At 37.8% G+C, this 26,792-nt stretch overlaps 1 protein-coding gene across 2 annotated transcripts in view; it reads left to right on the top strand.

The window, feature by feature from the left end:
• The first annotated feature begins 665 nt into the window (after positions 1 to 665).
• UBQLN1 (ubiquilin 1) overlaps positions 666 to 26,792 on the top strand; it is a 38,234-nt gene continuing 12,107 nt past the window's right edge. Inside the window, exons 1-6 of one of the 2 annotated variants that reach the window (XM_019750110.2) lie at positions 666 to 1,377; positions 17,949 to 18,100; positions 20,071 to 20,186; positions 24,047 to 24,309; positions 24,834 to 24,992; positions 25,149 to 25,383. In XM_019750110.2, coding sequence (XP_019605669.1) covers positions 1,198 to 1,377; positions 17,949 to 18,100; positions 20,071 to 20,186; positions 24,047 to 24,309; positions 24,834 to 24,992; positions 25,149 to 25,383 — 1,105 coding nt within the window. In that variant the 5' untranslated portion in view covers positions 666 to 1,197. The remainder of the gene's footprint in view (positions 1,378 to 17,948; positions 18,101 to 20,070; positions 20,187 to 24,046; positions 24,310 to 24,833; positions 24,993 to 25,148; positions 25,384 to 26,792) is intronic. The other variant, XM_019750109.2, reaches the window with a different exon arrangement.

Below are 26,792 nucleotides of genomic sequence, written 5' to 3'. Positions count from 1 at the left end.
GGGAAAATAATTAACTTCTTATTACTTATTTGTACCTACACTACAATGAAAATACTTATCTTTCATACTACCTAAAGTTTGAAATAGAGCAGTAACTTAATTTGGTAGACTATAAAATGGAACACTTCAGCTAAACTTTCTAGTTGGGTGGGCACTGTTTCTGTCCCAGACAATTTATGGGACAGTGTTCACAGAAAATTGGGGGGTGCTTGCGCAGGGCTGTAAGAGCGGGAGCGGAGGCCGCAGTCAACACAGGTGGCCTGATCACCTGAGCACACTGGCCTGACCCAAGGACAGGAAGCCGTGGTCACGGAGCAATGACTCGCGGGATTGCGCACAGCGGCTAGAGACGTCTACATCTTCCTTTCGTAATGAGGATTTTTCCTCCATAAACTTAATTTCCAACTTCCGCGCACTGGGCACTAAGATCAAGCATTTTAAAACTTCCAAACAGGCAAAAACTGATCATATTAAAATAACAAAACATCTCCCCTGCATTTATTAGACCCCCGTCCCAGTGGGATATACGGCGGGCGCCCAGACCCGCGAGCGCGGCGGCGCGGCCTTTGACAGAACCGGGTAGGGGGGACTGGACCCCCACCGCGCAGCCGCGACCACAGCAGCAGCGCCCAGTGGTCAAGCCCCCTTTCTAGTAATTTCGCTAGGCGCAACGTCATCCCCGTGCGCCGTGACAGTGCCTCCCAGAACCTGCGAATTTATTTTTTGGTGAAAGGAGTGAAAAGAAATGAACTGACCTCTCCTACTACACTTTGCTTTTAGTCCTTCTCTCTGGCCGTGCCTACAATTTGGGCCATGGAGCGGGAAAAGGAACGCAAAGCAGCCAGAACTCGAAGCGCCGCCGGTGGGGCATGACTCGGTGACGCCGCCAGCCGCATTACCCGGCGTGCCCTGCGCCGCGCCGGCGGAGGGACGTTGGGGAGGGGTGGGGAGGAGGAAGCGGCGGCGGCTGCGGATGTCGCTGCGACCGAGCCGCGTCTGAACGGCGGCTGCCGAACGGCCGACCCGGGCCTGCACCGGAGCCCACACCCAGCTCCGCGGCCCGCCGCCCGCGGCCCTGCGCCCGTTGCCACCAAGGCGGCGCGTCCTGTATTCTCCGTTGCCCGGGCCAGCCTGCTGTGGCGTCTCCTGGCTCCCCCTCGCTCGCCTGCACCCTCCTGAGTCACTGCCGCCGCCGCCATGGCCGAGAGTGGTGAAAGCGGTGGCCCTCCGAGCTCCCAGGACAGCGCCGCCGCGGCCGAAGGTGCCGGTGCCCCTGCGGCCGCTGCCCCCGCGGAGCCCAAGATCATGAAAGTCACCGTGAAGACCCCGAAGGAGAAGGAGGAGTTCGCTGTGCCCGAAAATAGCTCCGTCCAGCAGGTGAGGGCCGCCCTGCGCTCGGGCCGGGGTGGGGGTGGCGGCAGGACCTCCGCCCGCGGCGGGAGGAGACGGCTTTGCAAGGGCCTGGGAGGGGGTCGTCCCCGGATGTGCTCTCGGCCATCTCCGGGCTCATCCCAAATTAGATCACACCCAACTCCGTGGGTTTGCGCTTTGGGACACCGCTGAGGTTTGTGGCGGGGCCGCGCGGCCTGTTTGTGGAACGCGCCGACGCCGCTTCCCTCCGCGCCTTCCTTTTGCTTTGGCGTCCTCGGATCCCCAGCCTCCGCCCCCAGCTCCCCGCCCCCAGCCGCCTCCCTGCTGCTCAGCACAAAGGAAAAGGACTCACCGTCTGGCTCCTGGCGAGGTGAAGGCTGAGCCGGGGCGAGGGTTCACTTTAATCTAGTCGGCGGTTTTGTCTCATGAATAAAAAAGCTGGGCCGGGGGGTGCTCATTGTTTTACCTGCCTGCAGGTTAAGGTGGATTTTACTGTGAGGAGCACGTGTACAGTTGGTTTTGCATTTTGACTGCTGATATCTTGCCCATACTTTATATTTAGTTTTTTAAATTAACTATGACGTAGATACTGCGTTCAGCCACATCGTAAGAAGTAATACTAGGCTTAAGGAGAAAGGTGGATGACTTTCAGTGATGACTTGCTGTTTTTAATGTGTTTATCTTGCCTTAGATGCCAATCATTGAGTTGCTTTTTGTTTGATTTTAGAGGACGATAGCTGCGTTATTCAGATAACTACCGTAGCGGTTGCAGTCGAATAAAAGAACATAGTTGGCGTTGATGGACAATGCTATCAAATAATTTATAACTTAAAATCTTCAGGAATACAAATTGTACAGTTATTAGAAATCTTGAAGAATTCAACAAATGGTCTTAACTTTGTTGAATACATCCCAGAAAATTTTCTGTAATTACTGATCTCTGGCGATTTCAAACAATGTGAACAGTTTATGAGGAAACAGCAAACCCTAAAATGTACCTATGTTTCCCCAGGGACGGTAAATGGGGTATTGGTTTATATAGTTCCAAAAGGTGGTGTGTTTTTTGAAGTGGTAAGTAGAGCATGTAGCATCAAGTGAGAGAAACTTTTATCACCTACTGAATCACCATGTTTTTTGTCTCAATTTTCCTAGGAAATTTTTCCTTAATTTTATATTTTACAACATACAGGAAAATACATTTTATATTTTACAACATACAGGAAAATTGAAAGAATTAGACAACAAATACCCATATGTCTATTGCCTACAATTAGCATTTTGCTGTATTGGCTCTATCACATAATCATTTATTAGTCCATTTTATTTTTTGGATGAATTTCAAAGTAAGTTGTATCAATTCATGTTACCCTTAAAAAGAACTTCAGCGATGTGCACATCATTAACCTGAGTTCAATTTTTCTTTAATTTTTTTCATTTTAAGTTTAACTTGCAATGAAATGCACACAGTTTCCATTCCGTGTATTTCCACAAAACTCCTGTGTAATCTAAAGACTCATCAAGATGTAGAACTTTATATTAGACTAGAAAGTTATGTCTTACCCAGTCAGTTCAGTCACTCTCCCCTCCATCAACCACTGTTTTCATTTTTTTCACCATGGGTTGGTTTTGCTCGTTCTAGAACTTCACATAAGTGGGATTATATAGTATGTATTGGGTAAGGTTTTTTTTTCCACTCAGCATATATAAGTTTTTGAGATGTATTCTTGTATATATCACTGATTCCTTTTTTATTGCTGTGTTGTTTTCCATTGTATGAATATACAGTGGTACTTCGGTTTTCCAACGTCTCCGTTGATGAACATTTCAGTTTATGAACGCCGTAAATTTTATGGATCTATGGTATCATTAGATAGTAAAATTCATGCTAAATTTGTAGTTTTAGGGGTTGATTTTAAAGGTCTGGAACAGATTAATCCATTTTGCATTACTTCCTATGGGGATACCGAGCCTCAGTTTTCGAACATTTCAGAACTCAAATGGTCTTCCAGAACGGATTATGTTAGAAAACCGAGGTGCCACAGTACCATAGTTTATCCATTTTGTTGAGGTTACTTTGGTTGTTTCCAGCTAGTTGCTATGAACATTCTTGTACAGATCTTTTTTGGACAGATGTTTGTCTCTCATTAAATACAGTGGTACCTCGGTTTTTGAACGTAATATGTTCCAGAAGACCGTTTGAGTTCTGAAAGTTTGAAAACCTAGGCCTCAGGATCTTGCACTCAGCGGAAGCCACGTGACATGGAAGCCACGTGACATGTGCGACTTCCGAGGAGTGTTTGAAAACCGAAGCATTTACTTCTGGGTTTATGGCATTCGTAAACCGCAATATGTTCGTCAACAGAGAGGTTCAAAAACCGAGGTACTACTTACTAAGAAGTGGAATGACTGGATCAAATGGTAGCTGTTATGTTTAGTTTTACAAGAAACTTTAATAGTTTATAATCCCACCTGACAGAGAATGGGAGTTCCTGTTGCTCCACCTCCCTGCTAACATTTGATAGTGTCAGTATTTTTTGTTTGAGCTAGAGTGGGTGTGCAGCTATATTAACTTTTGAAGCCCTCAGATCGTCTTTCTAGGAGTCCTAGTTCAGGTCTCCACCCTTCTGGCTGCTTTGAGCATTTTACTGTAAAAGATTTGAAATATTCAATATTTTATAAATGAAAAATTTCATTTATATATCTGTGAGAGTTTTTTTTTTAAACTTCTTGTGATGGTAAGCTTAGAATTTTTAAATTCTGTGGAATTTTTAATTTTATTCCTGTGTAACCAAAAAAAAAAATTTAATAGATAAAATGAAGGCCTTTCTGAAGCAACTTTTTCTGGTGGCAGTTAAATATTTATTTTAATAAAAGCTTTCTGTTAAAGCAGAAAACATGGTAAAAATTGAAGCTCACCACTGCACCAAGGACCTGAAGACAAGTTGAACTATCTTATCTCTGTGCTCTGTTAAGGGAAGCACAAACAGGAAAATGCAAGAATAAGAAAAGCAGATTTCAGATGATTTGTAAAATTCTAGTTGAAACACAAAAAAATCTGTCATTTTGTTATTAAAATTTTCTTAAAGAGTTTGATAGATTTAAATAATTTGCTAAAAGTTAAAATTTATTTTAAAATATATTTAATGATATTAAGATTCATCTAAAAATATTCAGCAAAAAATTGGGAAGTATTTGATCCTGGAAATTCTTATGTAATGTTGGAGGGAAGAGGGTAAACAAGAGACCTACAAAAAGGCTTAGGCTTTCTATCAGGCAAATCCTATTTTCTACAATTTAAAATCTCTTTCAGTAATTGTTCCTACTATATAATGTAAATTCTTTTAATATACTGAAATAGTATTTATATGAATATGTTCCAGTTGATTGGATGAAATTGTATTAAACCTCTTGGGTCAATTGTGAACTACGTTGTAAGGTGGTAATATCCCCCCCCCCCCCCAGTTTCTGTGTGAGTATGTAACCAACAGGCAGAAACGGTACCTTAATACAGTTGGTGTTTAATACATGTTACAGGTTCAGGGTTGATAATAAAGCTTATACTTTTATGAAATTAAAGTGAAATTTATTTTTTATGGAGCACTCAAAATCAATTGAGTAATGTTTAAATTTCTTCGTAAGAGTAGTTAGAGCAGAAACTTCATTATGTATTTTCCAAGCTAGTTTCATTAATAGGGGTTTTCATAACATAAATAAGTAGATTAAAAAATAGATAAATGTGTAGTGGCACAAAGTCCTTGTGTACGAGATTGTGTTTTGTTTATTCATTATCTGTTATTGGAAACAGTTTGAGGATTTCTAAGTGTTAGCAAGCAAGATGAAGTCCAGAAGAGTGTGTGTGTGTGTTTGGTTAAAATTAGTGCAGAGAATGGAAGGAAGCTCATATATAACTTCTGACTAGCTTGTTCTTGATTTTGTAGCTCTAGATAATAGTGTAACATTTTGAAATACATATAGTTAGCTGAAATATTCAGGCAACTGGTATTGTTTTAGAAAACATCTTCATCACTTGAAATTGTTAGAAAAATATTAACATACAATAACGTAAATACTGTACTGAATACAATTGAGCCTTTCCTGATGGAGAAATTGCAGTGCCTCAGGGTCATTATCATAGACATCATTTAACATTATAGTGTGGATCTAGGACTGCATTGTCCACTTTGGTACCACCAGCCACATCTGACTATTGAGTACTTAAAATGTGATTGGGATGATTTGAAATGTCTGTAAGTGTAAGATGCACACCAGATTTTGAAAAGTTGTGACTGGTTTCTTTCACTTAGCATATTTTCAAGGTTTATCCATGTTATGTCATGTATCAGTACTTCCATTTTATTGCTGAATAATATTCCATTGTATGGATATGTATCACATTTTATTTCTGCGTTCATCAGTTGGACATTTGAGTTGTTTCTACTTTTTGACCATTGTAAATAATGTCTCTGAATACTCATACAAGTTTTTGTGTGGACATGTTTTTGTATTTCATGGGTGTATACCTATGAGAGGAATTACTAGGTCATGTGGTAGCTCTATGTTTAACTTTTTGAGGACCTGCCAAACTATTAATATTTTCCAAAGTGGCTGTACTATTTTATATTCCCACCGGCAGTTTATGAGGATTCCAATTACTCCACATTGTCCACAACACTTGTTATTGTCTGTCTTTGATTGTAGCCTTGCTAGTTGCTGTGAAGTGGTATCTCATTGTGATTACTTGGCTTTCCATTACTCAGGCAGCAGTTCTCAATGTGGTTTGGGATGCCCAAGACCCTTTTAGGAGGACCATGAGATCCAAACTGTTTTTGTAATAATTCTGAGCTACTTGTGTTTTTCAATCTAATTCTCAAAAATGAACAATACACTTTTCCAGAAATGTAAGTAAGATGTGGGATTTCACAATACGTGTGAAAATCTAATTGTTTTCCATTACAAGACTAAAGTGATTTGCAAAAATTTAAAACAGTGCTACTCTTCACACTGGGAAAATGTAGTTATTTTTCATAAGAATATCATTCATACATTTTTAAATGAGTATTTTAAAAGATTTCTGTTTTAATTTCTAATGTAGCAAATACCAATAGCCGTAACCTACGTAAACAACTCTTTGGGGTTTCAAATTTTAAATTTTTGGTCCTGAGACCAAAAATTGCTGTAGTGGAGTATTTAATAGATTAAGTAGGTACTTACAAGATTGAGGATTGACTCCACTAAGTTGCCTTTGCTATTTGTCTAGAAACTATAGTAGCCTACTGGTCAGTCCCTACTTTTCTGTCATCCCGCATTCATCCCTAGAGTAATATCCAAAAAATGTTAGTCCGATCATGTTACCCTCTAGGTAAGACTAATGACTCCCTATCAGTCTTAGACTATCATGGCAGTGATGCCCTGTGTAATATGGCTCCTGCCTATCTCTCCATTCTGATTGCCTTCTTTCCTCCTTGGTTACTTGGCTCTTGCCATTCAGTCTTACAAGACTCTTGTCCTGTCCGGTTCCCCCTCCGCCCCAAACAACCCTCCAGATTGTTACCTGTACTTCTGATTGACGAGGTTCCAATAACCCCCTCCTCAGGGTCAGTTTATTTGCTAGAGTGGTTCACAGAACAAAGAGAAACACTTTAGTTACTAGGTCCCCAGTTCATTATAAAAGGGTATATTTGTCAGGAATAGCCAGATGGAAGAGATGCATAGGGCAAAATACCGGGAAAGTCTCCAAGCTTCCATGCCCTCTCCAAGCAGCACACCACTCTTCGAGCACTTCCAATTGTTCACCAACCCCAAAGCTCTCCGAACCCAATCCTTTGGGTTCTAATGAAGGTTTCATTACATAGACATCATGATTAAATGAAAGGCAGGGATCTTCAATATGGAAAGTGGCACGTCAAACCTTAGTAACTGTGTGATAAGTTTCAACTTATTTGTGTACTCAGTTTTGTGTGAGCTATGGTTGAGAGAAGGTGTGTTTTAAAGTGTACTATAAATCATGGATCACGAACAGTGCATTATCATGAAATTTTGTTTCAAATTGCAAAAAAGTGCTAAAGAAACACAAAATGTTTAAATTAGTTTATGGTCGTGCTGCAGTGACCATGAAGATAGTTTACAAGTGGTTCAAGCAATTTCTTAATGGCTGTGAATTGACTGAAGAGAGATAGGGACATGCTTTCAACATCAAAAACCCAAGAGAATGTTGAAAGAGTTAATGAAATGATTTAATCAAACAGGTGATTGACTATTAGGGAAATTTCTGAGGATCTGAACATCTCTTATGGTTCCGTTCAAAGCATTTTAACAACGGGTTTGAACGTGAGGTGAGTGAGTACAAAATTTGTTCTACGCATTTTGACTGGCAAACAAAAACAACAGTGTTTACCAATTTCTTTGGAGTTGCGCGATCCTTGCTTCTTCAGATTCCAGCTTTTTAAGGTATGTCATCATGGGAGATGAAACTTGGGTCTATGGTTATGATCCTGAGACCAAGGTTCAGAGTTCTCAATGGAAATCACCCAGTTCTCCTAGTGCGAAAAACATGTCAATCAAGATCTCAAGATCTAACATCAGGGTGATGTTAATTGTGTTTTTTGACCTTGATGGAATTGTGCGAGCTGAGTTTGTACCCAGGAACAGTATGGTAAACTCTGAATATGCAACGGCTTATTAGAGCATTTAAGAAATGATGTGCATAGAAAACGGCCTGAGAAATGGACAAATGGTTTTATCCTCCATCATGGCAACGTTCCGTGTCACACATTGCTTCTGGTACGGCAATTTCTGTCAAATAAACAACATTACAGTGTGTCCTCATCCACCTTATTCACCAGATCTGGCATTGTGCGACTTCTAGCTCTTTCCCAAAGTCAAAATAACCGTGAAAGGTAAAAGTTTTGAATCGATTCAGGACATTGAGGCAGCCATGACAACGCAACTAAAGACACTCACAAAAGAGGACTTCCAGAACTGCTTGAGAAAGTGTCAAGAATGATGGGTTAAGTGTGTTCGAAACAAGGGTGTGTGTTTTAAGGGGGATTAATGGCAGTGTGTCTTTTACTGTAATAATTTTTTAATTTAAACGTACAGTGTATTTTTTGATCACACCTCAGTATATATTTCTTTTAAATCACAATATCGCAGTGTGGTTTCTTGAGGTTTTGTTGTGGGGATTGAACCAGATACTGTGTGTGTGATGCCAGGCACAGTATAGCTATTTATAGGGTAAGCACATACTCAGTTTCTACTGTGAAATTTTTTCCCAAAGTACCAATTTATACTTTTACCTGTATGTGGGTTCCAGTTGCTCTACATCCCCTGCAACACTCTTTAATGGTCTTGTAAATTGAACCATTCAGTGGGTGTGTTGCTGGTTTTGATTTGAATTTACCTGATTATTAATTACGATGAGCACCTTTTTCTGTATTTATTGACCGTTCAGATTTCATTTCTGTGAAGTTCCTTTTGCAGTCTCTTGATTGTATTTTAATTGGGTTATGTCTTTTTTCCTGATTTGTAAGCATTCTGTAAAAAATCTGGATTTGAGCTCTTTGTTGGTTTAGTGATGTAGATATTTTCTCTCTGTTGTTTATCTTTTTACTCTGTTAATGATAGTTCAATTTATTGCTTCTCTCTTTTGGTTAGATCTTTTGTGTCCCACTTAGGAACTCTTTTCCAGTTGAACCAGTGCTTTATTGATTTATCTTTTTGGAAGTGTTTAATTGCATGGTACTGTTTAATTGCATGTGAGATCAGAGTACATACTTGGTAAGATTTTAACTTTTTAAAATATGATGATTTGCTTTATGGACTAATTTTGTAAATGTGCTTTAAAAGAATGCTTGTTCTGCAGTTGTCTAGTGCAGTCTTCTGTTCATGCCAGTTAGGTCATTTGTTAATTATTGTGTGTTACACAAATCTTTTATATCCTTACTGACTTTTTATTGCCTGTTTAATCTGTCACTGAGGTAAATGTGTTAAAATCTCTTACTGTACTTTGGGGTTTATTGTCTTCTCTGTAGTTCTATTTAATTTTTGCTTTATGTATTTTGAAGCTGTATTATGATGTACATATACTTTTAAGATTTTATCTTTTTGTCAGTTGAACACTTAATGTTGAAATGTCCTAGTTACTTTTGTGTTAATAAGTCTGCTTTGTCGATGAGAATAATTTCCCTATCTTTACCCATTCTTTTTCTTTTCAGCCTTTTCCTTTATAGTTCAGGTGTATCTTTTTTAATCAGTGTGAAGTTGGGTTTTTAAATCCAGTCTGGCAATCCTGTCTATTTAACATACAGTCTGTTACATAATCACTGATAGATTTGATTTACATTTACCATTATACTGTTTGATTCATATCTCTCCTGTCCTGTGCTTTTTCTTTCGTCTTGGACTATTTTGTATCATTCCAATTGCCACCTTTATTAGGTTGGTAGATGTATGCTGTTTTTGCTACCGTGTTTCCCCCCCAAATAAGACCGGGTCTTAATATTAAGGTTTGCTCCAAAAGACGCATTAGGGCTTATGTTCAGCGGGATGTCATCCTGAAAAATCATGTTAGGACTTATTTTCTGATTAAGTCTTATTTTGGTGGAAACATGGTATTCTTTTAGTAGTTATCCTAGAGATTACCATATGCATCTTACAAAATGTGTAAAGTAATAACTACTTGTAAATAATGCAAGAACCTTAGAACAATTGAACTTCATTTACCCCCTTCTGGACTTGGCTTGACCAGCTGAGCTACTTTTCTTCCTTCCAGCACGAGATGTTATTAATGCTTTATAAAATCAGTTTTCATTTCATTTTACCCACATATGCAGCCTTTCCATTCATTGTTGCCGCATCTGGGATCATTTTCTTCTGTTTTTGTGTGTCTGAAACTTTATTTCAATTTCATTTTTAGGGATTTTTCAATGGATATGAAATTTTGGTAGCCAGTTATTTCCCCTCACCCCTTTAAATTTCTTTTTTGTTTTTAAATTATGGATAATTTCAAATATACATAAAGTAAAGATAATTGTAAGTTAAACTCCCATGAATCCTTCATCCAGCTTTGAAAATTGACCTACAGCCAGTCTTGTTTCAGGAATACTTTTTCTTAAGGCCCCTCTGTTTTTCCTATTATTTTGATGCATCTCTCATTGATTATATAATTTCTTCCCTTAGTATGTAAGCATGTATCTCTACAAGACAAGGACTCTTTTTAAAAAAAGATCAACACATTATCCCACCTTACAAATTAATAATTTCATCAGTTCAGAATTTCCCTATTGTCTCAAAATGATTGTTTTAGCATAATGATACCATGAATTTATTATTACACATTTTTATTTTTTGAAAAAGAGACTGTATTTTTTTGGAGCAGTTTTAGATTCACAGCAAATTGAGGGGAAAGTATGGAGTTCCCATCCCTCCTGCTCTCCCCCACCATTAACATCCCACTCCAGAATGGAACATTTGTTAACAGTTGATGAACCTACGTTGATACTGCATTACTTCACAAAGTCCGTAGTTTAAAATTCGCTCTTGGTGTTTTACATTCTGTGGGTTTTGACAAATGTATAATGGTATATGCTCTGCCTTGTCATTCTTCTCTCTTCCCTAACCCCTGGCAACGACTGATCGTTTTAGGTTTCCATAGTTTTGCCATCTTCAGAATGTCATATAGTAGAAATCATATGGTATGTAGCCATTTCAGATTGGCTTCTTTGACTTAGTAATATGCATTTAAGAGTCCTCCATGTCTTTTCATGGTTTGATAGCTTATTTCTTTTTAGCACTAAATAATATTCCATTGCCTGGATGTACCACAGTTTATTTATGCATTTACTGAAAAACAGTTTTGTTGTTTCCGAGTTTTGGCAGTTAATGAATAAAACTGCTATAATCATCTATGTGCAGGTTTTTGTGTGGACATAAATTTTCAATTCCTTTGGGTAAATATAATTAACAAGGAATGTGATTGCTGGATCAGATGATAAAAGTATGTTTAGATTTGTAAGAAACCACCAAACTGTCTTCCTAAGTGGCTTGCGGGCCGCAGTTGGCCTACGGGCCGCAGTTTGGACACCCCTGATGTAGAGCATCGTATACTCCGTATATACTTATCTGCCACCTGCATATCTTCTTTGGTGAAGTGTCAGTCTTTTGCCCATTCTTTAATCAAGTTGTCCAGTCTCTTACTGTTGCCTTTCAAGAATTCTTTGTATATTTGGGATAACAGTCCTATATCAGATGTGTCTTGTCAATGTTTTTTCCCATTCTGGCTTGTCTTCTCTTTCTCTTGAAAAAGATTTCTTTTTAAAGTGGGATGCAAATAAGGTTCATACATTGAAAAGGACTGATAAATTTCTTACTTCTTTTTCCTTCTTTTCCAGTCAGTATGCCTCCCCCCTCCCCCCCACCTCGTTGCATTGGCTAGGACTTGCGGTATGATGTTGAAGAAAGTGGACATCCTTGCTTTTGTTCCTGATCTTAGAGGGAAAGCACTCAATTTACCATTAAGTGTGATGTTTACTATAGATATTTTGTACATGCACTTTATCAAGTCTAGGCAGTTCCCTTTTATTCCTAATTTACGTAGAATTTTGTCGTGAATGAACGCTGTCAAATACTTTTTTACTGTTGATTGATGAGAGTGTGGTTTTCTTTTATCTGTTAGTAAAATGAATTGCATTGATTGATTTTCACATGTTGACTTAGCATCACATTTTTGGGATAAACCCCACTTGGTTATTCAGAATTATTCTTGTTTCTATATTTATTGATGTGATTTACTAGAGTCTTGTGGAGAATTTCTGTATATGTTTTCATGAGGGATGCTAGTCTGTAGTTTTCTTGTACTTTCTTTTCCAGTTTTGGTATCAGGGTAATATTGACCTCATGAAATGTATTGAGAAGTGTTCCCTCTTCTGTTTTTAGAAGAGATTGTTAAGTTCTGATAGCTTGAATCTTTGAAGAAATTAGTCCCATTTCATCAAAAATTGTCCAATGTTTGTGTGTGGGGTTTCCTTTTTATCCTTTTAATATTTGTGAGGTCTGTAGTCATTCCCATCTGTTGTTCCTGGTACTAATTTATGTCTTCTCTGTTTTTTTCTTGGTCAACCTAGGTAGAGGTTTATCAATTTTACTGATATTTTAAAAGCTTTTCCTCTTGTTTTTCTGTTTTTATTCTGTTGATTTCTGCTCTTATTTTTAATTCTTTGTTTGGGTTTCATTTGCTCTTATTTTTCTAGTTTCTAAAGGTTAAAATTTAGATTACTGATTTTTTACTTTCTTCGTAAATATAAGCCTTTAATGCTGTAAATTTCTTTAGGCATTGCTTTCACTGCATCTCATAATTTTTGAAAATTGTAGGTTTATTTTTATTCAGTTGAAAATATTTTCTAATTTCTCCCCAAGATTTCCTTTTTGACCCATGAATTATTTAGAAGTATTTGTTTAACTTGGGGTTTTTCGAGATATCTTTTTGTTACTGATTTTTAGTGTAATTCCATTATTACCAGAGAATGTACTTACATGGTTTTAGTTATTTCAAACTCCTTTTTTCTTTTTTAATTTTTATTGGGGAACATTGGGGAACAGTGTGTTTCTTCAGGGCCCATCAACTCCAAGTTGTTGTCCTTTAATCTAGTTGTAGAGGGCACAGCTCAGATCCAACTCCAATCGCCATTTTCAGTCTTTAGTTGCTGGGGGCGCAGCCCACCATCCCATGTGGGAATTGAGCTGGCAACCTTGTTGAGAGCTTGCGCTCTAACTAACTGAGCCATCCGGCTGTCTGTTTCAAACTTCTAAGGTTTGCTTTTTGACCTGGTTTATGGTGAGTGTTCCATGTGTACTTGAAAAAGTTTCATTTTCATCTAAAGGTTTACCTCTGCTTTTTCCTCCTTAGTAATTTATTTGTTGAGGACACTTTTTCCTTTTGTATTTTGTTCTTATTAGTTGTGTCCTTTTGATGTCATTTAATGTGTTTCTTTAGCACCTACTTTTTTTTTTTAATTGTTGTTAGACCTAGAGCAGACAGTGGTTCTTAAGCTTTAGTTGTGTGTCAGAATTTCTTGGGAAGCTTATTAAACCATAGATTGCTGGGCCCCATCACCAGAGTGTCTGATTTGGTTGATCTGGGATAGGGCCCAACAATTTGTATTTCTATCTCATTAACCTGGTAATGGTGAATGTTGCCCATCTGGGAACAACACGTGGAGAGGTACAGCTTCGGGGGCAGAGTTTCTCAATCTCGTCATTGATGTTTTGACTTGGATAATTCTTTGTTGTTGGGGCTATCAAGTGCACTATGAGATGTGTAGCAGCATCTTTGGTCTCTACCCACCAGATAACCAGTGGTAGTCGCCCCTGTTGTGACAACCAGAAATGTCTTCAGACATTGCCAAATGCTCCCTGGGGTGTATAGAAGCCTCTACCCCTGTTGGGAACCAATGCTCTAGGGGGACTAATTGGGGAAAGCTCTTATCCGTATCTTTAAGTTCTTTTCTTTTAGGCTGGTTATATTCTTGGGATGCTAGATATTGTAATCTTCCTGCTTACATGTTGAATGCCCAGCTGCCAGAATTCTGTTTGATTGGTGGGTGAAGGGGAAAAGGGTCAACATGTAGTATGTTTTTGTTTACTTAATCTTTTTAGTACAGTGGTACCTCGGTTTTTGAACATCTGTTGACAAACATTTCGGTTTATGAACATCGTAAATTTTATGGATCTATGATATCATTAGATAGTAAAATTTCTGCTAAATATGCAGTTTTAGGGGTTGATTTTAAAGGTCTGGAATGGATCAATCCATTTTGCGTTACTTTCTATGGGTAAACGGTGCCTCGGTTTTCGAATGTTTCAGAACTCGAACGGTCTTCCGGAACGGATTACGTTAGAAAACCGAGGTACCACTGTATTTTCTCCTGCTCTCAGTGTGCTTGGTGTGTTCTTAGTCGAGATCCTCTGTTCCCTTTCCAGAGAGGAAAGAAAAAATTCTCTAGTCTTTTGTTGGGTTTGTGGAGGAGCAGTTGTTTGGTGTGCAGTGAAGATGTGTTTACTTCTTAGACTTTCAAATAATCCTCCTTATTTTAGTGCTTAGGCACTTCTTATTCCCTGCCTCCTACCCTCAGCCTCTGGGGGTACCAATATTGAGTCTTAAGGGAATTCTGCAGATTGTGGGGATTGAATTAGCTTTTAGCTTTTTTGCATTGCCAGTTTAGGATTCTGTTCTCTTGGGTTTGTTAAATTCGTAAGACCATGTGGCCATCTCATGTCAAGCTTCAAAATTTTGTTCCAATTGAGACCAAAAGGTCTCAATTTGTTCTGTAGTCTGGGTTTCTGCCTTAAAATTTTTTATTTTTTTTTAACAAATCATATGTGAGAGACTTGTATCTATACTATATAAAGAATTTTTACAACTTAATGACAACCCAATTAAAAAATGGGCAAAAGATCTGAATAAACAGTTCTCCAAAGAAGATACACCAATAAGCACATGAAAAGATGCTCACCATCATTATGGGGGAACTATAAATCAAAACCATTTCACACTCGCTAGGATGGCTATAATAAAAATGTCAGGGGCAGCGGACGGCTCAGTTGGTTAGAGCGTGAGCTCTGAACAACAGGGTTGCCAGTTCCATTCCCACATGAGCCAGTGAGCTACGCCCTCCACACCTAGATTGAAGACAACGAGCTGTCGCTGAGCTTCTGGAGGGGTGGCCGAATGGCTCATTTGGTTAGAGCGCGAGCTCTCAACAATAAGGTTGCCGGTTCAATTCCTGCATGGGATGGTGGGCCGCGCCCCCTGCAACTAAAGATTGAAAATGGTCATTGACTTGGGACTGAGCTACGCCCTCCACAACTGGACTAAAGGACAGTGACTTGGAGCTGATGGGCCCCGGAGAAATACACTGTTCCCCAATATAATATATATTTTTAAATGTCAGATAATAAACTGAGGATGTGGAGAGATTGGAACCCTTATATGCAGCTGGTGGGAATGTGCAATGAATGGTGCAGCCATTTAGGATAACACTGGTGGTTCTTGAACTGGTCAAATCAAGAGTTAACATATGACCCAGTAATTCCACATCTATGTGTGTACCCAAGAGAAATGAAAACATGTCTACGTAAAAACTTGTACATGAATGTTTATAACAGCAGTATTCACAATAGCCCAAGGGTGGAAACAACCCAAATGTCAATCATCTGATGAATGCATAAGCAAAGTGTTGTATACCCACACAGTGGGATATTTGGCCATAAAAGGAACGACATACTGATACATACTACAACATGGATGGACCTTGAAAACATGCTAAATGAAAGGGGTCACAAAGACTGCATGTTACAGGATTGCAATTAAGTGAAATGTGCAGAATAGGCAAATCTATAAAGGCGGAGACTAGATTAGTGGTTTTTTATGGCTTGGAGTGATGAGGGGATAGGAAGGTGATAGCTAAAAAGTGTACTGGTTTCTTTTTGAGGGGATGAAATGTTCTAAAATTGACCGTGGTGATGGCTGCACACATTTGTGAATATACCAAAACCAATTGAATTGTATACCTTAAGTGGGCAAATTGTATAACATGTAAGATATATAGCTCCAGAAAGCATTTACAAAATCCTTTATTGTTTTAGTGGGGATTTGAAAGAATTTAAGAGTAGATGTGTGTCTTCAATCGCGCATCTTACCCTCAAATCCTAAAATATGCTAAAATGTACAATTGTATGTTAGACAGTTAAATCACTTATTTTGGAACGACATGAAGGATTCTGAAAAGGATTTCTTAGTTTAATGTTAAGAAACACCAACCCTAGATTACTCTCATTTTACATATGAAATAGGATCTAGGCAATCTGGGTAGTCTTATCCTTGAAATCAGACCTTATTCTTTGAATCCTACTAGCAGTATTAGTTGTGTCATTTTGAGAGGAGAGGGACATTTTGAACCTCTCTTTGTTTCTGTATCTGAAATAGGATTAAAAATTGTGTGTCTCGCCAAGTTATTGAGGCTTAAGAGAGCTGGCATAGTAGCTACTGTGGGCCTGGCGCTTGCATTTTACATATGTTCTCATTCAATTTTTACAAAACCATGTGTTGCTGCTCATTAGGTTATTAGTATTTCTCATAGCAACCAAAGGGAGAAATGTCTAATAACAAGGGAATGGTTAAATTATGGATTGGCCTATCTATATAGAATGTTACGCAAATGGTGTTCTACAAAGATTTTTTTAGTTACTGTATTTGGAAATTGCTTGTCTTAGATTAAAGGGTTATATATCATTAATTTCAGATAAAGGAAGAAAAGTTCAGTTGGAAAAGCTCATATATTTTCTGCAGTATAATTTTGCATTATCTTTGATTTAAAAAAAATCAGTTGCTTACATTGAGTGTTGTAACTTGATTATGGAAAATTTTATTCATACTCAGAGGTAACGTGTGATGAACTTGAATGCACCTCTCATTTTCAACAATGATTGACATGTGGCCTGTCTTGTTTTGTTCATATCTCTCTACACTGCCCCTTCTCCATTCCCACAAGATCTCATAAAAGTCTCAGATATAGATGCAAATGTGTCTTTGCATTTACTGTGACAACCCGAAATACCCCCTTACATTTCTTAAACACACCCTTGGCGATAAATAGTGCAGTCATCTGTTGAGAACCACTTCTGTAGAGCATGTGTAGAATGGTTTAAGATGTTATTTTCTGAATTTGGACTGATTCCCTCAGGTAGTCAATAAATGTAGATTCCTTGGCCCACGCTGAAGTTTCCTGATTTGGACTATGGGAGTAAAGCCTAAGCATTTAGGCTTTGATAAGAGGTTTGAGAAACAATGACCTGACCTAGCATAGAATAAGTAAGCTTTTCTTTATAGTATTAGGTTCTTTTCTCTTGTCTAGTTTTGCATGTTATTCTCCAAACCTTCAGGTTTTCCTGGTTACTTCTGAATCTATCTTTAGTTTTCACTGGAAAGCTTTCTCAAACTACCCTTTGTGCTTCCTCTGTACTTTGTAGTTTACTTAACTGACTTCTTTTGTTGGATTGTTCTCCTTCAAAGAAAGATTTTTGCTTCATATTTTTGTATCTGCATAATACTGCTTGCTAATAAATGTTGAATAAAAGAGGTGAGGAGGAAAGTCAGTATAATAGGACAAGAATATATATTCAGCTGTGTACTGTATATTGGCTGTGTGTGTATGGACACACATATTCAACTAGAAAGGAACAGAAGTGGAGCTAGAACTCTGAGAATAGGTTATTGTAAATTTGGTAAGAGCTATGTGTGCCTCGAACTACATTTAGTATTCTTGATGTAATTAGAAGAGGATGTTGCAAAGAAATGAATTGTTAGATCTTAGCAGAAGACTGAATATAGGAAAAACGCACCTGTAATAAAAGCTTATGTTTGAAGATGAGTGCAGTGGTAACACTTCCTACTAAGATCAAGAGACACAGAAAAGATGCATCTGTTGAAGGGGCCTCTGAGGTATTTATTTTAGAAACTAAACTAGATGGTGCTATCAAGCACCTGTAATACATATTTATTTTATTTTTATCTTATGTCTTAGTTCAAGGAAGAAATCTCTAAACGTTTCAAATCACATACTGACCAACTTGTGTTGATATTTGCTGGAAAAATTTTGAAAGATCAAGATACTTTGAGTCAGCATGGAATTCATGATGGACTTACTGTTCACCTCGTCATCAAAACACAAAACAGGTATGTTTTTAGAAGACATATTGCTTTCAACCATGAATAAATGATTATATTTCTCTTTAAAAATAAAACTTTTTAAAAATAACTAATATAATTAAGTAATGCTGATGCTTACACATTTGATGGTTTAGAAGGCTCATCAGTATAGAGTCATAGCTAAATTATTTGAATTACAGAACAAGCAAATTAATATGTTTTTAGGTATGCTTTTTTTGGGGAGATTTTTGGACAAAGATTGGAGTGGTTTCATCTCTTTGGCAAACCACAAATTATAATCATATTTCATTAAATCTAAGGCACCATGCATTTTTTTTTTTTAAAGATTTTATTGGGGAAGGGGAACAGGACTTTATTGGGGAACAGTGTGTACTTCCAGGACTTCTTTTTTCCAAGTTGTTGTCCTTTCAGTCTTAGTTGTGGAGGGTGCAGCTCAGCTCCAGGTCCAGTTGCCGTTGCTAGTTGTAGGGGGCACAGCCCACCATCCCTTGCGGGAGTCGAACCGGCAACCTTGTGGTTGAGAGGACGCACTCCAACCAACAACTGAGCTATCCGGGAGGCAGCTCAGCTCAAGGTGCCCTGTTCAATCTTAGTTGCAGGGGGCAGAGCCCACCATCCCTTGCGGGACCCGAGGAATTGAACTGGCAACCTTGTGGTTGAGAGCCCACTGGCCCATGTGGGAATCGAACCGGCAGCCTTTGGAGTTAGGAGCATGGAGCTCTAACCGCCTGAGCCACCGGGGTGGCCCCGGCACCATACATTTTTAAGAGGGACCTTTATTTTGTGTATGGCTAAGAAAAATTACTGCCAACTAAGCTGATATGTTTTGTTTTAAAACTTTAATTTTCTATTTAGTGAAAGAACTCCTTCAGACTTATGTAGATACGATATTATTCTTGTGCATATGTACAAAGAAAACATGCATGAAATAAATTGGTTAAGGCATTCCTATCATTACTTCATATTGAGTCTGAGTCTTTTGAATCACCTTTTGACTTATTTATTCGTGTCCATATTTTTCCATATGGCATGAAACTCTTCTCAATACAGTAGGTGATGCAACATTTCTTAAAAGAGCGCTGCAGTATTTTCTCCAGGAGGTTCTTTCAAGCTGTTGATAACCATTCTGCAAGTTTTTGTGCTGGTTTTCCCTAACAGCAAATATTTGCTTCACAGATACAAAATTCATTCCTCCTGTTTCTGTGCTTTTTGTATACACAATAACTTCATTTTAGTAGTTACACCAGTTAATGGTGTAATATTTCTGAAGACACTTTATATGGTAAACACAGCATATATTGTACAACAGTGTGTACTCAGTCACTCAGTTGAAGTTATGTAGAATACAGTTGTAATACAGATCCTGGTTTTAGAGATGTTAAAATGAAAAAAATCCGCATCTTAGAATCAATGAAAGAAGCAGTGAATGAGATTCAGAACTCTTAATTAACTGGTATCAGATGGAAGGGGTTTCCAAAAAAATTTATCTTTTTATTTAGTAATCAGTTATTATTTGTATTCACTTCTCAGCCTTCTTTTGATGAAGTATCTCTTTATTTTTCACTTACAACAATTTTAAGAGTCTGAGTAAAACTTCTTCCAACACTCAAAACTCAGGGGGTAGGTAAAAAGTTGCTTATATAATTGAGCTTTTTGGGTGTGATAGGTCACTGATTCTCTTCTGTGAGTGACCCATCTCCCTGTTATACATAATCAGTATGATTGAAAGTAATGAAATATTTATATACATTATACTCGAGGAGATGGGGCAATTGAAGTATAGTTTGGTTTTTGTAAGGTTTTACTACATTCCTTTACATTTGTGTTCCTAATGCTTAGTTATCTCACAGTATTTACTTTATGATAATTTGAGTTGGTCTGAAAACTTACACTTTATTTCTGGGTGTCAGTTTCAGAGGTCTTTTTAAAAATGATCAATTGTACTGTTTATACCATGATTTAATTATTTTCCCTAGGCCTCAGGATCATTCAACCCAGCAAACAAATACCAGTGGAAGCAATGCTACCACATCTTCAGCTCCTAATAGTAACTCCACATCTGGTTCTGCCACTAGCAACCCTTTTGGCTTAGGTAAGTGTCTTTAGTCATTTTCAAAGGAATTGGGGGAAAAAATTGCCTTCTTCCCATGGTAGTTTTGATTAAATGACAGAATTACACATTAAGTCACTTTAACAACAACAAAAAAATTTATAGCTTATTTCTGTAATTGTAGGTAGTAAGGAGATAGTTGGGAATATAGATATGCATGGTTAACTTACATTTATATTTAGTAAATGGTCAATAAGTGACATATTTCTTTTTAATAATGAAAGAGGTAGTATATGTATACTTGATCTGACTACCACATAATTGAATCTGAGGAAGAATAGCTAATTGTTGATCATAAACTAAGATCCTGATATAATTTTCTCACTTGTAAAACAAAGGGTTCAGACTGCATTTAGTGATTTTCTAACTCCTGAACACACAGAAAGGGCTGGGGCCTAGGAGCAAGCCCAGTGGTTAAGGATTTCCTGCACCAGCCAAAACCACTTTTCTTCCATCAGTTTTATATACTGAGGTTCTATGGAAGGTTTTGTTGGGGGTAGGGTGGGGGTGAGGGGGAAGTATCCTGAAGCTAACAAAAGTTGAACTAGATAGATAGAAGCTTAATGCTTCTTTCAGTTCTTAAGTTGACAAGTATAGTACCTTGAAATATGTCTGTTTTTACATGTACAATTTTCACATATCAAGGATCATACCTTTTATACTTTCATAAAATGTTTTTTAGTAATTGAGTTCTATGCCAAGTATGTTGGAAACATTTAGGGCATGGCTTGGCTTCACATTTGCTTTGTAAAAAATATTTGCTGTTTTTATTTTCTAAAAAGATCTTAGGCTAAATGTGTCTCTGTTGGTTTAGGCCAATGAGTTTCAGATGGCAAAATTATTAACAAGAACAATCTAGAAAGATTAGGATGAAATTATTTAATCTTCAGACCCGTAAAAGGTATTGTTTAGGTGTCAGTTGTTCCCCACCTCCCTCGTTTTATAGGGAAAAAAATTAAAGCATAGAGAGGTTTATAGTTAATTTGTCTGAGGCTATACATTTTCTGTATCTCCTCATTTCTGGATTCATTCCTACCCCCTTCTACCAAGTACTCCATTTACTCTATATATTCAGTTTTTCTTTTTGCTGCCTGTTCTCATATTAAGGTCTATCCCATGTGTAAAAGCCACAGAATCTTACTGCCACCCTTTCTTTTGCTTCCCTTCTCAGCTGTCTTTGGAAAAGGCATTTTCTGTTTTCTGGCTACATTTCCTTTTCACTAAGTTTGCTGTGCCCTAATTTTTCTTATCACTTCGCTGAAAATTCCTTTGATAAGGTCACCATTGACCTCTTAGCTTACCAAAATTAGTGGACACTTTTTAGATTTTAAATCAGTCTCTTAATGCTTATCAATCTCTCCTTGAAATTTTCTTTCTTTAATTTCTAGTTCATTTTATGACCCTTTTTTTTCTGTCTCTTTTGTAGGTGTGTTTTCTTCTGTTGCTTGTGTAGGTATTGTTCCTCACAGTTCTGCCTTGTCTTTTTTATCTTCTTTTACTCGTTTTCCTGAGTGACATTATCCTCACTATATATATCCTGGTAACTCTCAACTCTATCTCAACCCACATCACTTCTGAACTCCATGCCTGTTTTCAACTCTCTTTCGTATTACCTGATGGTCTCTAACTACTTTAGCCTGTATGTGTTCCCTCAGAAAGCAAAAGAAAACAAAATAAATGCAAATACTCATCAGTTTGCTCCTCAAACCACTACCTCTTCCTCACCAGATCTCTTGATCCATAACCTTTTCTCTCCCACCCGATGCAATTATTGCTACTTTCTTGATGTAGGTTCTCAACTTTTAAAATCTGTAGTGTTTGCTCTGGGTCATTTCTACACTGCTATTAAAATAAGAACATCTTAAGTGACTATTCTGCTTAAAATCTTTCAAGATTCTCTGTGATTTAGCTCTTGTCTACCTCTGCATCCTCATTTCTTACTACATCTCAACAGTTCTGTTAGTCAGGATAAGCTATCCTGTGGTAACAGATAACCCCAAACTCAGTGGCTAATTACCACAAAGCTTAATTTCTTGCTCCAAAGCTTTCCTTCATGCTGTATGCTTTTTGTTGGTTAGTGGGGCCCCCATCTGCATAGTCTTCAGAGACTCAGGCTAACAGAATTCTGTTATCTTGCAACTGCACCACTTGGAACATGGCAGAGATACGGCTAAAGAGTGTCAAGTTAGACCTCCTATGCTATGGCTAGAAGTGATACCCATCATTTCTTGCAGTCCTTTGGCTGTAACTAGTCACATGGGCCTGTCCAGCTGCAAAAAAAATATAAAGCTACACATGGAATGATTAATGAGCACTGTTGTCTGCCATTCCAGTTATACTGAATTTTTTTGCAGTTTCAAGAATACGTCTAATATTTATCTCTACTTCTTGTATATATTGTTGTGCCTATTATTAACTCTCCTAACACTCCCCACTTCTTCTCCTTGCCACTTATTCATTCTCCAAACTCATTAAGTATCACGTTGTGGAAAAGCAGCCATCCCACTTAGGTACTATATTACCATAATACCTGGGACTATCTATTGTAGTACTTCTCTGCATTTGTTTTTCTTTTCTGTCTTTCCCACTAGATTGAGTTCTGAGGGTAGTTCTTATGTCTTTCTTGTCACCTTATTCCCAACATGTAGCACAGTCCCTGGCATATATAGAAAGTGCTCAGTAAGTGAAGAATGAATGCATTTGGTTGGTTATGTAATTTTCACAAAGTAAACATTATATGATAAGCACTTTATCATCCTCTTGGAACTATTAAGTTTCTTCATGATTTCATTCTATTGAATGTCCTGGCCTTTTCTCTCTTTGATTGACAGCAGCTCTTCTCTAACCAGAGTTTATAGGTAGATTGCTATACTTAAACTAGTCTTTTGCAAAGAGATTGTTAGAAGTATAATCCAGTGCATATTTTTCATTTCTTTCTTCCTTTAGTTGGCATATTAAGGGGTGTTTCTCTGACACCAGTCAATTTTTCAACACTACATGGGTGTCCAATAGTTCAATTCTGATACTACCTACCTGGAATTAGTGTCAGATCCCACAAGTTAAAGGGCTCAGCCCCTAAGACTGCCCCTACTTCAGATAACAGTCCAAATCCCATACCACCTCTGCTTCTGACCGGCAAGCTATAAATTGGGGTTTCCCGCAACCCCCTCCTCAGGCTTGGTAATTTGCTAGAATGGCTCAGAGAATTCAGGAAGATACTTATATTTACTAGTTTATTAGAATTAGACAAATGGAAGAGAAGCATAGGGCAGGGGTAAGGGGCTTGGGGGTGAGTACAGAGCTTACATGCCCTCTCTGGGCATGTCACTCTAATAGCATTTAGATATGTTCACCAATCCAGAAGCTCTCTAAATCATTGCTTAAGAGTTTGTTACAGAGCTCAGACTCGAGCGCCTTCTGCTTCCCTTCCCTGAGGTTGGTGGTGATGGGAAGTACGCGGCTCCATTGTAATCTTAAGGGACCAACATCGTATATGCAGTCCGTTGTTGACCAGAACAACAGTCATGTGGCACATGATTTATATTTTTGTATTATACCACACATAAGAAATATATATTATACCACGCATAAGAAAAATATGTATGGTTTTATTACTTAAACCTAAGTATCAGGGAGAATACATTTTTGGCTAATTTCAGTTATAGAAATTAAATATGTATTTATAAAAAGTAATAGAAATTCTGTTTTTGCTTTATAATGGTTTTCTGTGATGAACTATTGATTCAGTTAATATTTTTGCATCTTCATATTTTAGCAGTAATGTTAATGACAAAATTTCTGACTTTCATTTATGTGTCTTTTTTTCTCTCTTTCCCCCTTAGGTGGCCTGGGAGGACTTGCAGGGTTGAGTAGCTTGGGTTTGAACACTACCAACTTCTCTGAACTACAAAGCCAGATGCAGCGGCAACTTATGTCCAATCCTGAAATGATGGTCCAGATCATGGAGAATCCCTTTGTCCAGAGCATGCTTTCAAATCCTGACCTGATGAGGCAGTTAATTATGGCCAACCCACAGATGCAGCAATTGATACAGAGAAATCCAGAAATTAGTCATATGCTAAATAATCCAGATATTATGAGACAAGTATGTAGAATGTTCTTCCATTTTATTTAGCTAAAATATTATACTTTATTAATTTTCTTATGCCTAAAGAGCTTGGCCTGTATGTATATGGCTAAGATAAAAAAGGAAATCTTAATCTTTGCTCAGGAAAACTCAGCAAAGCACTAATTTAGATTATTTGAACAAAGCACTAATTTAGATTATTTGAACAAAGCACTAATTTAAACTATTTGAACTGTGAATTTTCTGCTATATTTTAAAGATCCTTGTAAATAGATATTTTTCAGATTTAAGAAACAGAGTCCAGTTCAGGAGATGGGCATTCATTTATACCAAAGTGCTTCTTTCTTGAAAGGGTTTGAATGTTAGCTTGCTTTTTGAGGTGAAATCCAATAGGAATTGTTTAAAATAATTTTCGGATTTCAATATTGAAGACTGATAGTTGATGGAATTAGAAAACTTGATAAAATTAGCTGTGGCAGTTAATAACTAAAGTAATTCATGTGTGTTTCATTGCCCTTTTTTTATGGAAATCTTTTCTTTAGACATTGGAACTTGCCAGGAATCCAGCAATGATGCAGGAAATGATGAGAAACCAGGACCGAGCCTTGAGCAACCTGGAAAGCATCCCAGGGGGATACAATGCTTTACGGCGCATGTACACAGATATTCAGGAACCAATGCTGAGCGCTGCACAAGAGCAGGTGATAACATTGGCTCCCAGGCTCAGGCCAAGGGGCATCTCCTGTTTTAACAATAATGTGTGTGTAATTGAGGAATGTGCTTTTCATTAAAAAATTTTCATAATCTTATTTACAACAAAAGCTTATTTTTTATGGTTTTTGTGTTTTTTATTACAGTTTGGTGGTAATCCATTCGCTTCCTTAGTGAACAATACATCCTCAGGTGAAGGTAGTCAACCTTCCCGTACAGAAAATAGAGATCCATTACCCAATCCGTGGGCTCCACAGACTGCCCAGAATTCATCAGCGTCCAGTGGCAGCACCAACACTGTAGGGGGCACTGGTGGTAGTGCTTCGAGCGGCACTGCTGGGCAGAGTTCTACCGCACCGAGTTTGGGGCCTGGAGTAGGAGGTATATTCGTAACAACCTGTACTTTTCTTTGCTGTTCTCACTTATTTGAATAACGAAACCATTTCTTAACACTGTTATTCTTTGTGCCTCTCTCTCTCTCTCTCTCTCTCTCTCTCTCTGTCTCTCTCTCTCTCTCTCCTCTGTATGACAAGTAGCATTTATGAACTATCTTTTCATGTTGTAAGGTTTGGGTTCTTTTAAAGAAAGCTTTAAACATGTAATGATTAGTATTGATCAGTTGTGTGCATTATAATAGAAAGGGTTACTGAGGATTTCCAGGGGCAGTTTTGTTTTTTTAACATTTTCATAAGATAGTTTGGGAGAAGTAGGTGGTCGGTCGTCTCATTTCAACATTTGGAAAAAGGAAGTGCAGAGGGAACACAGTTACCTGTGTGCTTATTACTAGAGCATATGTTTCCTGGCTTTAGTCTGGTTTTGTTCTAGATCAGCAGGTTCTCAACTCCCGTCCTGAGACAGGGCTAAACTAGCTGCATCAGAGCACCTGCCAGGTTTGTTAAAAATCCAATTTCCAGGTCTTAACCTCAGACCTCGTGGATCAGCATCTTCCACAGTGGGGTTTAAGATCTGTGTTTGTATAAAGCTGTTAGAGTCTAATGTATGAACAGGTTAGGAATTTACTTTAATGATTTCCTTGTAGACTGGATTCATAAATGGATATCCTTTTTCCAACTGTTAAGATATTTACATGTAAGATTAGGTCTGAAGTTGGTAGCCAGAGGGATGGTTTTAGTTCTAATATTTGGCATATAAATGAGAAGAAATGAAAGCCTGGGACCAATTCCTTAAGATGAGAAGGACTGAATAATATATTTTAAAAGATGCCTGTGCCTTGGCAGAGGAAGTGTAAACATGACATGCTTGATGAAGAATTTTTTTAAAATTCATTACTGAGAAAAGAAATCAGAATAGGCAGTGTAATTGGTAGTCACAGTGGTATATATTCTTTTATAGAATACAGTGGATAGCATGAGGTGTCTGGATATAATACAGGTTTTATAAAAATTAAAGTAATAGCCATGTTTTAAAATTGAGGTATAATTAACATATATTAGTTTCAGGTATACAACATAATGATTCGATGTCTGTATGTATTACAAAATGATTGCCACAGTAAATCTAATTAACATCTGAAGTAATACCATTTCTAAATTTTAAAAAAGTCATCCTGTTCTGTATTTTACTTACTGCTTATTTGATTCTTATTAATAATCTTTTGAGGGAGATGCTTTATTCACATTTTAAAGGTCTTAGAGCTGACAAAAACAACGATTTAATCAGATTTCCTAATACGCAAACTGTTTTTTTACTACACCATGGTTTTTTACAGTAACTTTTTTCTAACAAACAAAAAATCAGTTTTGCAACTTTTTACTCAGATTTTTTATTTA

Source organism: Rhinolophus sinicus, linkage group LG04 (genome assembly GCF_036562045.2).
Source record: "Rhinolophus sinicus isolate RSC01 linkage group LG04, ASM3656204v1, whole genome shotgun sequence".
Taxonomy (NCBI): domain Eukaryota; kingdom Metazoa; phylum Chordata; class Mammalia; order Chiroptera; family Rhinolophidae; genus Rhinolophus; species Rhinolophus sinicus.
This window is presented reverse-complemented; position numbering and strand designations above follow the sequence as displayed.